The 17,321-nt window shown below is 38.9% G+C and overlaps 1 protein-coding gene across 12 annotated transcripts; it reads left to right on the top strand.

Moving 5' to 3' along the window:
• The first annotated feature begins 8,761 nt into the window (after positions 1-8,761).
• LOC141432194 (KIF-binding protein-like) lies at positions 8,762-13,722 on the top strand. Of its 12 annotated transcripts, XM_074093686.1 has the most exons (4): positions 8,762-9,350; positions 9,483-9,555; positions 10,335-11,310; positions 12,538-13,722. In XM_074093686.1, the coding sequence occupies exons 1-4, from the start codon at positions 9,337-9,339 to the stop codon at positions 13,362-13,364; spliced, it is 1,890 nt and encodes a 629-aa protein (XP_073949787.1). In that variant the 5' UTR covers positions 8,762-9,336; the 3' UTR covers positions 13,365-13,722. The 12 variants fall into 12 exon arrangements, with proteins under 12 accessions (XP_073949787.1, XP_073949799.1, XP_073949797.1 ...); XM_074093698.1 differs by lacking the exon at positions 9,483-9,555 and having other exon boundaries at positions 8,804-9,350; XM_074093696.1 differs by lacking the exon at positions 9,483-9,555 and having other exon boundaries at positions 8,804-9,350; positions 10,305-11,310.
• The last annotated feature ends 3,599 nt before the right edge of the window (positions 13,723-17,321 follow it).

Below are 17,321 nucleotides of genomic sequence, written 5' to 3'. Positions count from 1 at the left end.
TTATATTTTACGACATACATACTGATGTGTATCTCTATGGAAACGTTTATAGACTGATTGTTCTGTCGAATTAATGTGTCATTTTTAGCTGAATAAAGCCAAGTTTTCTTATTATTGGTTCTCATTTACGTATCAATTTATTCAGCTAAAATTTGTATCGAAACGAATGAAGAAAAATCTGCAACATGACGGAAGACAAAGAAAATAAATCTATCCCAAACATGTCACGCTATCTCCGCCCTGAGCGATTCGAAGATGAACCAAGTGCTCCTGCATCCGATCTAAAATGGACACATTGGTATTTCACTTTTCAAAATTTCTTATCCGAAGAATGTACTCCCAACGCCGGAGACTCAATGAAGTTGAAGCTTCTTGTCAATCACCTTTCACCTACAATATTTTCGTACATACGTGCATGCAAAACCTACGACGAAGCCGTTAGTCTCTTAGAAAAATTATACGTAAAGCCCAAAAATGAAATACTCGCCAGGCACATGTTGGCGACGCGAAGGCAAAGAGCGGATGAATCAATAAAAGAATATATACAAGCACTTAAACTTCTTGCACTCGAGTGTCATTTCACTAATGTATCGGCAGAAGAACATCAAAAACAATCAATGAGAGGAGCATTTATAGCGGGTATTAGTTCCCAGAAAATAAGAGAGAGACTGCTAGAGAAGTTAAACCTGAGTCTAGACGAAGCCGTCAATTTAGCAATTTCCCTTGAAGATGCTGGAATAAATTCACAAGCTTTCGGGACCACTAATACACTAAATCTCAATGCTTTACCAGATTCTGAAAGACCAAATAATAACTTAGCGGCATCTACATCCTCCTTTCATCCGAATTCAAAGAGACGCTGCTTCTTTTGTGGTGGAAATGTTCATCAGCGCATAAAATGTCCTGCAGCTAATGAAAATTGTCAATTGTGTTCCAAAAAGGGTCATTTCGCAAACGTGTGCAGATCGAAGCAAACACACACAGCTAACGCGGTAACAGATGACATTATTCAATGTGACAATACACTCTCAGCAATCTCCGCTGCCTCTCCAAGCAGTCTAAGAAAGGCTACTTCACCAATATCAATTAACGGTTTTAAAGCAGAGGCCTTGATAGACACTGGGAGCTCTGTTAGTTTTATAAATAAGAGTCTGGTCGAGATACTCAAAATAAAGGTAAAACCTAGCCGTCAAACTATCACGTTAGCATCTCTCAGTCATGTTTCTTACGTCCAAGGTGTCTGTTACGTAAACATTCAGCTTGAGAAGCATCAATACAAAAACCAACCTCTTCTTATTGTCAACAATCTATGCGCAGATGCAATTATCGGTCACGATATACTTAAATACCACTCTTCTTTAGAACTAGAGTTTGGAGGAAGTCAAGAACCATTACGTATCTGTAACGTCATGGAAGCATCAGTACCGCCGGCATCTTTGTTTACTCACCTGTCTCCTCATACGAAACCAATAGCCGTCCGGTCCAGACGCCATTCCGCCGACGACGAACGTTTCATAAAAGCAGAAGTGTCCAAGCTACTTGAAGATGGAATTGTCGAACCCAGTGTCTCACCCTGGCGAGCACAAGTACTAATTGCCGGTGGAGGTTTACACAAGAAGAGGATGGTAATAGATTACTCCCAAACCATTAATAAATTTACTGAATTGGATGCCTTCCCATTACCAAAGATAGAAGCAATTGTCGCAAAAGCCGCTAAATACAGCTATTTCAGTCAAATCGATTTAAAAAGCGCGTATCACCAAGTACCCATTCTTCAAAAAGAACGAATTTTTACTGCATTTGAAGCAAATGGGAAGCTTTATCAGTTTACAAGAATCCCTTTTGGTGTCACCAATGGTGTAGCGGCCTTCCAGCGCACCCTGAATTATATAATAGACGAAGAACACTTGAGTGGTACGTTTGCATATCTAGATGACGTCACCGTATGTGGAAAGACGAAGGAAGAACACGATGAAAATCTGTCAAAATTTAAGACGGCTGCCGCCAAATACAATCTAACACTAAATGAGAGCAAATGTGTATTCAGTCAAGAAACGATTAACCTTCTTGGTTACACTATACAAAATAATACAATTCGACCTGACGAGAATCGCCTTAAACCACTGCTCGACCTACCAGCACCTGAAAATACGGCCGCATTGAAAAGGGTTTTAGGATTTTTCGCTCATTATTCTAGATGGATACATAATTTTTCAGAAAGAATTAAGCCACTGCTCTCAATATCTACATTTCCACTATCTGAAAGCGCAATCACTTGTTTTAACGAATTAAAAAAAGATATTGCAAAAGCTTCGTTGTCCGCTATTAATGAAAACGCCATGTTCACAGTAGAAACTGATGCTTCGGAAAATGCACTGGCTGCGTCTCTCTCTCAAAACGGGCAGCCTGTTGCGTATTTCTCACGATCTTTGACTGATTCAGAAAGGCGACACTCGGCTATTGAAAAAGAAGCGGCCGCGATAGTCGAAGCATTACGTAAATGGCGCCACTACTTGATCGGCAGGCACTTCCTCTTAATAACAGACCAACAATCGGTAGCGTTCATGTTTAACCAAATTCATTCGAGCAAAATAAAGAATGAGAAAATTGAACGTTGGAGATTAGAGTTGTCTTGTTTTAAATACGACATAGTATATCGTCCTGGCAAAGAAAATATAGTCGCCGATGCATTGACTAGAGTATGTGCAAATATGAACATTAACAACTTAAAAACTTTACATGACAACCTCTGTCATCCAGGAATTGTCCGTATGAATCACTGGGTGCGATCGAAAAATCTTCCGTATTCGGTCAATGACATTCGGCAAATGACTGCTAACTGTAAAATCTGTGCTGAAATTAAGCCCCGTTATGCAAATACACACGGACAACTTATCAAAGCAACGGCTCCCTTAGAACGGCTCAATATAGATTTTAAGGGGCCACTTCCATCAAAGTCAAAGAATAAGTATATTCTAACTGTTATAGACGAGTACAGTCGCTTCCCTTTTGCTTTTGCATGTAAAGACATGACGTCAGCTACTGTCATCAACTGCTTGAATGAATTATTTTATACTTTTGGCACACCGATGTACATTCACTCAGATAGAGGAACATCGTTTATGTCTCAAGAAATTACTCAATATCTCGTCTCACTCGGAATAGCTTGCAGCCGCACCACGCCGTACAATCCACAAGGCAATGGACAAGTTGAACACCTAAATTTTACCTTGTGGAGAACCATTCAGTTGAGCCTGAAGTCCAAGGGCCTGGAGATAGCCGACTGGGAACGGGTTCTGTCTTTAAGCTTACATTCGATACGGTCGCTGCTGTGCACAGCTACAAACGCTACTCCCCATGAAAGAATGTTCACTCACCCTCGCAGAAGTCCAAACGGAGTATCATTGCCTGCTTGGCTTACTACCCCTGGACCCATCCTAATTAAAAGAAGCGTGCGCCGTTCTAAATTCGATCCCATCGTGGATGAAGGATATTTGATTCAAAGTAACCCTAATTATTCTCATGTCAGGTACCCTGATGGAAGAGAAGGTACAATTTCCAATAGGCATTTGGCACCAATCCCCTCAGATGACGAATATTTTTCTACATCCTCCGATGACAACGACGTTACGCCCCAGGCTGTGGTCGAAACATCTGCGCCTGCGAATGACACTGAGGAGGCAACAGCAGCTGAAGAGCCAGGACCATCAGGTACACAGCAATGCGCCGTGCGGCGATCTACCCGAGTCAGGCGCGCACCGGTATACCTGGAGGACTACCAGACATCTTAGGAGGGGTGAATGATGTGTATCTCTATGGAAACGTTTATAGACTGATTGTTCTGTCGAATTAATGTGTCATTTTTAGCTGAATAAAGCCAAGTTTTCTTATTATTGGTTCTCATTTACGTATCACATACATAGGTACCTACTGTAGGGGCCAAATGGCTAGTAGCCACGGCCGCTGGTTTTTGGCGCAAGCTTTTAAAATCTGTTTTGATTTATGTCATTAGAGAAAATTATATTTTAATACGAATTCATGCGTTTGATTTCAAGTATTAATATATCTTACACTGGTGACCCCATGTAAATCAGAAATATAATATTATCGTTTCGTTGGTTCGAGATAAATACATTTTAAATATGGGCAACGACGTCGAGTCACCAAATAGTGCATGCCGAGTATCTGTACGCGTACCGCCGTTCTGGCCAGAGCGGGCCGACTTATGGTTTGTCCAGCTAGAGGCGCAATTCGCTATTGCTGGAATTACTACGGACGGATAGCACCAAGTTCTACCATGTCATCTCATAATTAGAGCAGAAATTTTTAGTTCAAGTGGACGATGTGGTCAACAAGCCTCCTTCAGAAGGAAAGTATAAAAAAATCAAGAGCGCATTGATTTCTCGTTTGACTCCATCTAACAAGGATTGTCTTCGTCAAGTTGTCAAATACGAAGAGTTGGGCGATCGCAAGCCTTCACAGCTTTTGCGTCACATGCGCAGTCTCGGCGGATCAGCCATGACCGACGAAATGTTACTGTTCCTGTGGTCTTCACGTCTGCCAGCGCAAGTACAAGCATTTGTTGCAGCTCAACCTTCTACCATGGATTTAGATACTTTGGCTGAACTGGCAGATAAGGTAAATGGAGTATCAACGCAGCCCATGTTAAGTCAAGTTACTGCCGCAGTTCAACCAGAGCATAATCCATCGACCTCATCCGATGTGTTAGAAGAATTAGTGCGACGTTTTGAAGATCTATCGCAGCAGGTTGCAGAGCTATCAGTGAACGGAGTGCAGCAACGTCGCGATGTCTCGAAGAAACCCCGCAACGATCGTTCTGGCGGTGCTGATTCTTCGTTTTCCAAATTGTGCTGGTATCATCGCTGTTTTAAAGATCGAGCTTCGAAATGCATTTCGCCTTGTGCATGGAAAAATATTTCGACGGCGGGAAATGCGACGGGCAGGCGTTAGGGGCGGATAGCTTCTGCCCATCTTACTCTGGCCGCCCTAATCGTCTTTTTGTGACAGATCGGTCAAGTAAACAACAATTTCTTGTTGACACTGGCTCGGACCTCTGTGTTTATCCTCGGAAAGCACTTCCAGATCGCAGGGCACGAACGAATTATGAGCTGTACGCTGCCAATGGAACAATAATTGAAACTTACGGGTGGGTTCAGCTGCATTTGGATTTCGGCCTACAACGTGACATCACCTGGCGATTTATAGTGGCAGACGTCACAAAGCCAATTATTGGTGTAGATTTGTTAACATTTTACCACCTCTTGGTAGATACTCGCCATCGCCGGCTTATTGATGGTACAACTTCGCGCAGCACTGAAGGAACCCTTGCGCACTCTTCTATTCCTCAAGTTAGAGCTGTTTTCGGAACTTCGCATTTTCACAATATATTGGAGCGATATCCGAACATAACACGTCCAGCATGCAATCCTCATGAATCTCGGGTAAAACACAACACGGTTCATTATATACGTACCACTCCTGGTCCTCCTGTGTCATGGAAGCCCCGCCGCCTGGCTCCTGATCGACTTATAATAGCTAAACGAGAATTTCAGGACATGATTGATAATGGAATAGCCAGGCCATCAGATAGCCCGTGGAGCTCAGCCCTTCATTTAGTTCCTAAGAAGACAGATGGTTGGCTGGCGCCCGTGTGGAGATTATCGTGCTTTGAATGCTCGAACTATTCCGGATCGTTATCCTATAAGGCACATTGCAGATTTTGCCAATCAATTATCTGGATGCAAAATTTTTACAACTTTGGATTTAGTTAAGGCATACAATCAAATTCCTGTTTATGCTGAGGATATTGGAAAGACAGCCATCACAACACCTTTTGGGCTGTTCGAGTTTCCATTCATGGGCTTTGGTTTAAGGAACGCAGGACAGACATTCCAAAGGTTCATGGATGAAGTACTCAGAGGCCTAGAATTCGCCTTTCCATACTTGGATGACGTTTTGATCGCGTCTCGGTCGGATGAAGAGCATGAAAATCACCTGAGTCAAGTTTTTGAGCGATTCACAAAGTATGGCATTTTGATTAATCCTGCTAAGTGTGTTCTTGCGCAGACTAGTGTAAAATTTCTGGGATATCATATAGATCGTTATGGCAGCAAACCACTTCCGGATAAAGTTAAAGCCATTACAGAGTTTCCACAACCCAAAACATACCGAGAGCTTAGACGTTACTTAGGGATGTTGAATTTTTATCGACGTTTTATTTCTCATGCAGCGCATGTTCAAGCCCCTTTACATCAACTATTTTCGGGGCCTAAAATCAAACCTTCAGCCCTCATACCTTGGACTGCAGAGTTACTTAATGCGTTTGTTAATTCGAAAAAGAGCCTGGCTGATGCTACGTTACTGGGACATCCTGACTCTTCAGCTAAAATTGCTTTATTTACGGATGCTTCTGACACGGCTGTTGGAGCAGTTTTGCAGCAAAGAAGCCGTAACAGTAATCGTTGGGAACCGTTGGGATTTTACTCCCAGAAGTTACATCCTGCGCAGCAAAAGTACAGTCCTTATGATCGCGAACTTCTAGCCATTTATAATGCTGTGAAACATTTTAGATTTATGCTAGAGGCCAGAGCTTTTACTATCTACACCGATCATAAGCCACTTACATCTGCCTTCAGCACACGTCGTGATTACTGCTCACCACGTCAGTTCAGGCATTTAGATTTCATTGGCCAGTTCAGTACTGATATCAGGCATATATCTGGAAAGCACAATGTTGTTGCCGATACGCTTTCTCGTACTGAAGCCATAACTGTGGTACCTCTGGACTACGCTGCCCTTGCACGTTCTCAGGATCAAGATCATGAGTTGCAAGAATTTCTCCGTAATGGGACTGCATTGAAATTACAAAAAATAAATATTCCTGGTTTTAACTCACTTGTAATCTGTGATACTTCAACACAATTGCCTCGTCCATATCTGACGCCCGAATTTCGACGGATGGTCTTTGACACCTTGCATAATCTTAGCCACCCCGGTATTTCAACTTCTGCACTGCTAGTAGCACAACGCTTTGTGTGGCCGGGCGTGCGTCGAGACTACAGACAGTGGGCGAGACAGTGTCTTCATTGCCAGCGCAGTAAGATTGCACGACATGTTAAAGCACCCTTATCGGCTTTTGTTGCCCCAACTCAGCGGTTTGCACACGTGCACATGGACTTAGTTGGGCCTCTTCCGATGTCGAACGGTTTTCAATATTGGCTCACGGTAATAGATAGGTTTACCAGATGGCCTGAAGTTTATCCTCTGAAGGATATCACTGCTGAAACTGTTGCAAAAACCTTTGTTGCCGAGTGGGTGTCTCGTTTTGGTTGTCCAGTTCAAATTTCAACAGACAGAGGACGTCAATTTCAAAGTCAATTGTTCAAGTCGCTAGCGAATATTCTTGGCGCAAGGCATTCTCCAACTACGGCTTATCATCCAGAAGAAAATGGAATTGTGGAGCGTTTGCACCGCCAGTTGAAATCCGCTATTATGTGTCATCAAAATTCAGATTGGTCAGAGGTCCTTCCTCTAGTTTTGCTTGGAATTCGTTCTGCATGGAAAGAAAATCTTCAGTCGTCTGTGGCAGAATTAGTTTATGGCGAACCGTTGCGACTGCCAGGAGGATTTTTTTGTGCCAAGCAACGATCATCTAGTGGATATTACCGACTTTACATCACGTCTGCGTAGCCACATGGCAAGACTATTACCTCAGCCAACAACGTGGAATTCTGGAAACAGAACATTTTACGTTCCTAAGATGCTAGACACTGCCACACATGTATTTTTGCGAGAAGGAATGTCTCGTAGGTCGTTACAGCCACCTTACGTCGGCCCATACAAGATTCTCGAACGAGATAGAAAAACTATGAAACTTGATATTGGCGGTAAGGAAGTAACAGTTTCTATTGATAGGGTAAAGCCGGCCTATATAATGGCAGATGAAAGACCATTAGATGCTGCTTCTACACCAATTTTAAGTTCTCCTACCGCTAATCCTGCGCCTAGAACGGCCCCACCTCCAGCTCCAGAACAGACTACACGCGCTGGACGTTGTATTCGTCGTCCGTCGCGATTCCTCTCTGGAGTATCGGTCTCCGAGGGGGGCTGATGTAGGGGCCAAATGGCTAGTAGCCACGGCCGCTGGTTTTTGGCGCAAGCTTTTAAAATCTGTTTTGATTTATGTCATTAGAGAAAATTATATTTTAATACGAATTCATGCGTTTGATTTCAAGTATTAATATATCTTACACTACAAAATTTTTCGGTGATAACCGGTTGCGGCACATCACTATTTATGAGACGCAAAAAACAGGTAACACATGAAACGTCATTTTAGTATCTCGAATTATGGGGCAGACCATAGGGTTTAGCCGAAATTATTCTAACTACGTATTAATTAATGATATATTACATTATGTCAAATTGAAGAAATTTGTGCTTTCTATTTCTTAGTTTTGTTTCATCTCGTTTAAATTTTTGGGAAATAATTTTGTCTTGTAAGAAGAGGCAGCAGGGCTACTACGAAACTCGAAGTTCGTGTCGTATCGTCCCTCTCGCTCTCGTATTAAATAGTACAAGTGTCAGAGGGACCGAACGACATGAACTTCGAGTTTCGAGTTTCGTAGTAGCCCTGCAGGGACTGACAGGAGCTTCTATTTCTATGGGCGAGTAGTCGAAAAACAGGTTCGGTATTTCCAGGGCTTGTTAACGTTACCAAATTCACACTATAAGTAACGTTAAATAACGGTAAAAATCATAAAAATACCTAGTACCGGTATTAAAATTTAACGTTAAATGACAACTTAACATTATTTAACGTTACCTAATTACCGTTATTTTTACCGGTAAATTTACTTTACATTGTAGGGCTTGTTAACGTTACCCAATTCACATTATTATAACGATACCGAAGTAACACTATCGGTAATTTTTGCTATGCACCGAGTGTTGCCAATTTAGCGCGTGCATACTCGCTCGATAAATGAGGATAATCTAAAATTTAACGTTACCCAAGCTTACCGGTAAATAGTAATATAAATACCGTTAAAATGATTTAACGATACTTTTGAATTAACGTTAATTAAATAAATAGCTGATAACGTTACCATTTTTTTTACCGGTAAAAAGTTGTATAAGTAACGGTAAATCGTTTAACGTTAATTATCATTTAACGTTAAATCGGTTTGACAGTTGGTAACGTTACCACTTTTTAACGGTATTTAAAGCCCTGGTGTCACCCTTGTGATGTGATCCCATGGAATAAAAACAGTTTTGATCTAGATAAATACCAATAAATACTCAAAGTTGGATTGAATGGATCGTCGTTTGTTAGTGATTATTAGTCAGTGTCAAAGTTAAGCCAACAAAAAAATACGAAAGATAAGAAAAAAAGGCGAATTTTTCACTCCCATATTATTAAAATCGTTTTATAATTTGTGGTTTCCCAATATGAATTCTAGAAGATATCATCAAGGTGTTCATGATTATAACCACTTTCAAGACGGTGATAGCCCGGACAAAAGAGATCCAAATGTTGAGAATCCTGATACTTTACCAATATTTTTTATGCACATATATCCGTATATGTACATAAAAATGCACTTTTGACCCTTCTTTAGGGTTCCGTACCTCAAAAGGAAAAAACGGGACCCTTATAGGATCACTTAGTGTCCGTTTGTCTGTCTGTCAAGACATTTTTTTCTCGGGAACGCGTGGAGGTATCAACCTGAAATTTATATCAAATACTGAGGTCTACTGTCCCTTGGAGCTGTGAAAAAATCAAACTTCTAAGCCAACGCAATCAAAAGATGCAGGCGTTTATGCTGCAAATTACCGCAAATTTTCGAAACTCAATGGTATCAAAACCTACAGGGCACTTCCCGTGAACTCAGTATCTTGAAATTTGGTATGAAGGTAGCTAATATAACACAACCAACTAGAAAAGTCTGAAAATCTTGATTTTTATGTTGACAAAAGCGAGAAAATATCTTCACACGATTCCCGATTACTTCATACCTATAAATGTGTACGGAACCCTCGGTGCGCGAGTCCGACTCGCACTTGCCCGGGTTTTTTAGCCCATTCAAAGTACATAATACATAATAAACTTTGCTCAGACAGCTGACTTCATTTCCACAGAAAGGTTAACTATTGTTTACTACTATTTTGTGTGATCCTAGAGTTTCAACTGGTACTACGTACTGTTGCTAGTGATTTACATTCTTTTAAATCGTGATTGACTTGTAAACTTTAATGAAATTATGATTTTTTATGAATAAAAGAAAATTATCAAGTAAAAATTGGTTGTTTAGTGGCTAATGATGGTTAACACAAATGAAAACATGACGGAGAAGGAGGTACTAAACGATTTCAAAGAGAGTTACTCGAAAGTCCGAAAGCTACTTGATGAAGAAAGTAAGAATGATCCAGAAAATGATCCATATTTGTCAAAATATAAAGCAAAAGACTTGCTGATCAATATGCGTGAGTCTTTACAGAAAGTAATTGATTCTGAAACTAAATTGGACAGGGTAAAACTAGATGCTATGATGGGAACTGTGCTCTTAAACATTGGCATAATTAATATGGATACTGAGGAATTGACTGCCAGCGAAAAGGTTCTGTCAGAAGCAGTATGCCTCCTCTCCGAGAACCATCTAAAACCCGAGGTGACTACAACTTTGTTGAATATCTATAACAATCTTGGTATACTTTGGTCAAGTAGAGACAATCCTGAGACTGCAAAAGGTTTCTTATTAAAAGCTAAAGAGCTTTACGAAGAATTTAAATGCACATTGCAAATGCCACTGCCCATTGAGCAAGTAATATCAAATTCAGAAGAAACAACACCAACAGACTTTATGCTACTTGAAAAAGCACATACGCTTACTTTGTACTACTTGGCTCAAGTCTTTGGTAGTTTGAAGGAGAATTTGAAGTCAGCAATTTACTGTCATGTTACTTTACGTAGACAGCTGCAGTATTCTGATTATGAGCCGATAGATTGGGCGTTGAATTCTGCAACACTGTCTCAGTTCTTCGCTGAGCAAAATGGATTCTTCCAGTCAAGGCATCACTTGGCTGCAGCATCCAAAATTCTTGAGTTGTATGAAGAGAAGTTAAATGTATCGGAGAGTACTGATGAAGTATTTTTAGCTAATGTTGAGACTCTAAAACACCGGTCGGCGGACGTAGCACGATGCTGGGCAAAGTACTGCTTGCTGCTTATGACTGCATCTAAAAATAGGTTGATGAGCGATGGAGAGATGAGCGCAGATGCTGTTACTGGTAAGTTTATCCTAGTTTTTCTGCGGTACAAGTAAATGTACTGTTGTGACTGTAAAATGAAAGAATAACTTGTTTATTCATTTGCCTTCATATTGATTGTAGTCTTATCATCAAAAGCAAGCTTAGTGACAATTTTCTGGTGACAAGTGGTGACTATGTTAAACGCTGTTAAAGTTTTTGTGTTAAGGTAGATAATGCCCATATTTAACGTATCACTGCCACCGACGCATATATGCGTTTTGGAACTTCCCCCCAGTGCCGCTGTCACATATTATATACCAATGTTTCGGTAAGACCATAATTGTCAAGAAGAATGCGCTACAAGTAACTTGGCAGATAGTAATTTTTTCAAAATAACATAAGGAAGGTTTTCTTTTTTTCTCTTGCCGTTTTAGCAAGACGTATTTTGCCAATGTCGACGTAAAGACATTACACACATGAGGAGGTTGTTTGGTTCATGAAAATTTTGATTTTTGGATAGAAACAGACGGGAACCTAAAACAAATAACATAATGTTATGGACGGCACACAGGCAACAAAGACTATTACAATTATTTATTTATTTTAAATCAGGGAAATGGCTGGCGTGTTAAGGGTTTAGTATCATCTCGTTTAAAAAAGCAGCTGGTCTAAGTAGCAACTGGTCTAAGAAGCAACTGGTCTAAAAATCAGCTGGTCTAAAAAGCAGATGGTCTAAGTAGCAACTGGTCTAAAAAGCAGCTGGTCTAAGTACAAACTGATTTATTGAATCAGGCGTTACTTTGCGGAGGTCTATATCAATGAACTACAAATAATTTCTTTGCTCACCCGCGACCTTATGATAGCTAAGTTTATGCAAGATATGCGTGTTCATGCAGTTCCTCCACCTCCACGCTGTAACAACACACAAATCACAGAAACCCATCTATCACCACCACCACGCAGCAGCATGATGCGTTTCGAACTCAATCAGAGCTCATCTCCAGAGCAACACAACCATACTCCATGCTACCAGATATTAGACTAACTTAATTTGCCACTGTAACTCCCCACATATTTTTTTTTCCAAACAAAACTACCCACAACATATTAATACATTTTTATCGTCATAATAATATAAAACTACCTTAAATTTTTATTTATTTACTGGCAAGGCGTGTGCTATTGCTGAACTTAAACTTAAAACTTGGCATATAATTATGTTTCAATTCTTTTCAACACACTGTAAGAACAATATTTAATTTCCAGACATGTCTAATTTGAAGTTGGAAGATGAAGAAAACATATGTAGTGGTGATATCAAGAACCTGATATTCCCTGACCTGGATGTCTCGGTGTACGAGAAGAAAATTGTCGACACATTTCTACTCACTTACCAAGATGCTAGAGAAGTATTTCTGAGCTGCCAGAGCTGGTTGAACAAAGCTAAGGAATACTACAAGTTGGATACCCTGGCATCAGATTACATAGAGCTGATTCAAGACAGTTCGCAGGCTTACAGCTACCTGGCATTTTTTGAGGAAGATGATGAACGAAGGGCCAAAATGCACAAGAGACGCATTGACATGTTAGAGGACTTGTTGAAAGAAATCAATCCGACATACTACATGCAGTACTGCCGACAACTCTGGTATGAACTCGGAGAGGTCTACACAGACATATTAAATATCAAACTGGAAAAGTTTAATAATTCTAAGGAAAGACCTTCACCTCAGGCATTGAAGAAAATTAATTTGTTATGCGAGAAGAGCATTGAAATGTATGATAATTTTATCAATTCAATTAAAGATAAAAATGGTAAAATGCCATTTAAGTTAGAGGCGGAGCATGTGAGGCCTGTCATAAGCGCTTACGCATTTATTGGGAGGAATAGTATGAAAAGAATCGCACTGGATAAAAATGTGCAAATCGCTAATGCTCAAAAAAGTTACGATTCATACCAAGCTGTTGTTGATATTTGCACGAATGACCCTGATGCGGCTTTGATGATGCAAGAAGAATACAGTTTGTGTAAAGACATGGTACAGATTTTGCCGATAAAAATTAAAAAGCTAGAAATGGAACGGATCGTGTAATATTCTGTTGAGAATATGCTTGACATCTTGTTAAAGTACACTTGCTTTTTTCCACATTAAGTTGTTGACGACCCATCTGTTTCTACAAGGCTGGCCTGAAAAAGGATTACATCTGTAACTGTTACGTACTGTTAATAAGCTAGTATTAATGATTATGAGTATTAATGCTTGCATATTTAATAGCTTTTCTAATTTGATAAAACAAATTATTTTCCTTCAACACTTCATTGGTCCTTGAATATTTAGCGTGCATTGTTAATATTATATTGTAATATTTTAAAGTCCATACTATATAGCTACCTGTCTACATCTCATACTTTTACAGGTAAAAGAAATAAAAACAAATGCGTAAATTTGATTACTTTAATAATTTCCACCACGTTAGTCTTAAGTAGATATTTTCCTACTTTACATCACAATCGTTTGGAGCCATCTATAAGTCTGTGAGTCATCAATTTTAATTATTTTTAATGGTGCGATTAACCCATTTTTAGGCCCCACTAATTTAGATGTTGTTTACCTATGAGGGATTAATTAATTTAAAAACGAATAATATTTTTAAAGAATTCAAATGATTTTGTACCATATTGTATATTTAATAAAGTCGAATATTTTTGTGTACATTTATGTGGTTGCTATAATATAGCACATATTATGTACTATGCCTGGAAAAGGGTTAAAGTACCTATGCCCTGTAATTCTCTACCCGGAATGAATGAAAAAATGATGAGCTGATAATTTAACCCCTCATGTAAATGTCACAAGTGTTTCAATTGTCAGCTCGTGCATTAGTATCGTACATTCCAGGGCGACTAACACAGCCGCACCCATTTTTAGACCCCCCCCTCCCTTTTCATATTAATTAGGTACTATGAAATTAGCCAGGCCCCCAATAGTAGATTATTGTCGTGGCCTGGAAGTAGGCAATTGCTGGCTAAGTATGAGTATTAAACGGACGAGCTTGCGAGTCCGTTTAACTAATACGAAGCCAGCAATTGCTATTCCAGCCGAGACTAATATAAAGCTTTTCTCAAAAATGGTGAATAATTCTGAAATAGAATAAACTTTTTCTCAAAATATATTACAAAATTTAATTTTATTCCAATATTTTTCTTATGCTTTCCCGCCTTTTTTCATTAAAAATAAACTGCAGGTGTATTTTTCTACCGAAAACACCACAAGCTATTTCAGACCCAATAGAAAATGTCCGGAGTTCCAACAAAATATCTGATACCGGCCATTAGACTTGGCTGTATAGGTACTTGTGCCAACATTTCCATGGCCTTTTTAACTTTAAAAAAAATGTGACTGATTGCAGGCGCGCTAATTCATTATTGTCGAGCTAGCGCGCCTGCAATCTTTTAACTTTTTAATTTTTCGCTGACCATAAACTATGCACTTCACCTTCTGATATGTAAAGAATAATGTCAACTTTTACGGTCATTTTTGAGAAAATTATTTTCTTCTTGTTTCTGGCAACTAGGCCTATACGCCTGTACAATATACATGATACAATACAATAAAAATCTTGAAGATCAGTAAGATATAAAAAAAATGTGTGACGTAATGATTTATTATGGATGGATGGCCCCTTTCAAACACAAGGCACAACAGTACGTATTCACTTTTAGTTTTCAAACGAATGTTTTAGGTACATGTAAATTCTTATGCTAACATTTGGCTACTAAAATATGTCAGATATTTTGCTAGTTACATCTAATTTACATACAAAAGAAGTAAGTAATTCATTTTTACAACAACTTTCCCTGCGCAGTTCTGGCACCACGTAAAAGTTAATCTCATCACTCGTCAAAAACGTAAGTGTGAAAAGTTTATTTTATTTTATAATTCAGGCTTTTTGCCGACTGTATTTCTATTGTCTGTCATCTATAAATAACCCACTAGAGTTCACTACGAGGTTAATGTATTGTAGTCACCAGATTTACATACCTAAGTAAGTAGTTATAATAAAATATCTAATTGCCGAAAAATGGTTGCCAATTTTCCAGGACGGAACATACTACCATGTGAAGTTATATAAAATAAAAGCTTTTACAACGGGAGCTAAGGTCAAGCAAGATATGTGGCTGTCGACTTCGCTGGCAAACGAATTGAGATCTTATTGGGTACAAAGTTTTGAGGAGAATCCTGAAAACGCAGTCAATCTAATCAAATCTAAACGGTCAAATCTTGAGCACCAATTTATCCTAAATTATTTGCTTTCTTTTCAGGATTATCTACAGAACTTGCATCCCTTTGTTGCTCCGTCGTCCACCGTCCACCCCCTAGTTCACCTGGATGGATCTACTTATTCTCGAATTGTAAAATTTACTTATTACAAACATGCCATTTAATGTACTTAAAGTAATCACAAAGAGTCACTAAGTATGCTATAGGTAGTGCCACGAGAATTGAACTGAATGATTACACACACAGCTACAAAATGAGAGTAAATAAAATCTGATGAACTCTGGTGGCGCTAGCTATACCTACTTACCTATTTAGCATCTATTAAGAGCTCAATTATTTTGTCGGCAATGTCGACTCGTATTCATATTCTTATAGTTAATACTGAACTTGTTCCCATTTTCACTATTACGTTTTTAATGGGATGTCATTAGTCATTCATTACTTCAATAGTTATTTGTGTCACGAGGGAGCAAAATGGTGTATTTACGGCGAGGGCGTATATTGAATCCAGAATGTAGTGAAGGATTCTACAATAGAATCCTGAGCGTAATGAGGGATTCAAGTGTTAACGCCCAAGATAAAAATAATCTTGCTCCCGAGTGACTCATACAACTTTTCACACCGACCATTAAGAAACTTGAAGAAAAAAAACATCTGAATATTATTAAAAATCAACCAGCATAGAAAATAGCGTGGCTTTATAATTATCAACTTCAAAAAATGGCATTTGCAATAAAACATTAGAAAAGCCTTGAACAGAAAAGTTGCAGTTTGCTCCCTCTCGACAGGGAGGAAAAGTTACTTTTCTGAAGGAGAGGTGTGAAAAATATATTATCGTTTATAAGCGACATGTAAAATAAAAGTATTTCAAAAGGCACTTTTTCGTTATTATAAATCCATTGCCTGGAAAGTTTGAAATCGATAATTTAGGTACCTACTGATTTCTTATTAATTTGTTTTCATAAACAATTAGATTTATTTTATTTAGCATCAAGCTGATCCCAGCTTGATGCTAAATTTCAATTTTCTTGATCATCTGGTAATAGGTTAGGTTTTTGACCTATCAGTCAGTCAGTGATATAAAAAAATGCCGACTCTTAGACGTTAATATACCTATCTCAATTTATTTGTTTTTAATTTATTACAGACGTTTAAATGTCGTCTGTGGTTACAACTAAACTAAATAATCATAGAATTCGGCCTAACATACAGTGGTCCATGTAAATAATGCTAAGTTTAGTAAGTTTGGTGCCTCGAGTTCATGTTTAGGAAATCTTGGAATTTGCTATTATATAAAAATAGGAACTTTAAAAATATTTTCCATGAATAGCTACAAGAAAACTTAGCAACTAATTTGGTTTATATTTTTAATATTTAAGGCATGATATTCAAACTTCATGCGATGAAGTGGCATCCTTGCTTTCTACTTTTTATGGGAAGACTATTATTTTTATGGAAAAATTCTGCCGGTCAGTGTGATATGTTTGTGTGGCCATCAGCATAAGTCGACAAGCCTAAACTTTTATATGTAACCAGCTGTCGCCCGCGGCTTCGCCCCCATTTCTTTTCTATTTTGTTTCACGCGGTTTCACACAAACCTTGTCCTGACAATAAAGAACACAAAAAAAAGAGTTATCCAATTTGGTGCCGTCTCGTTCGAAAGTTATGCGCTTACACACATTTCAGTGATTTACTTGTATATAGATAGATTATACCCAAATGTCTTAATTGTGGCCGTATTTTCTAACGCTCTGGCGCTTGTGATCG

The sequence above is a fragment of the Choristoneura fumiferana genome, chromosome 10 (assembly GCF_025370935.1).
Source record: "Choristoneura fumiferana chromosome 10, NRCan_CFum_1, whole genome shotgun sequence".
Classification (NCBI taxonomy): Eukaryota; Metazoa; Arthropoda; class Insecta; order Lepidoptera; family Tortricidae; genus Choristoneura; species Choristoneura fumiferana.
Note: the sequence above shows the minus strand (reverse complement) of the source record. Positions and strands in the feature narration are given on the sequence as shown.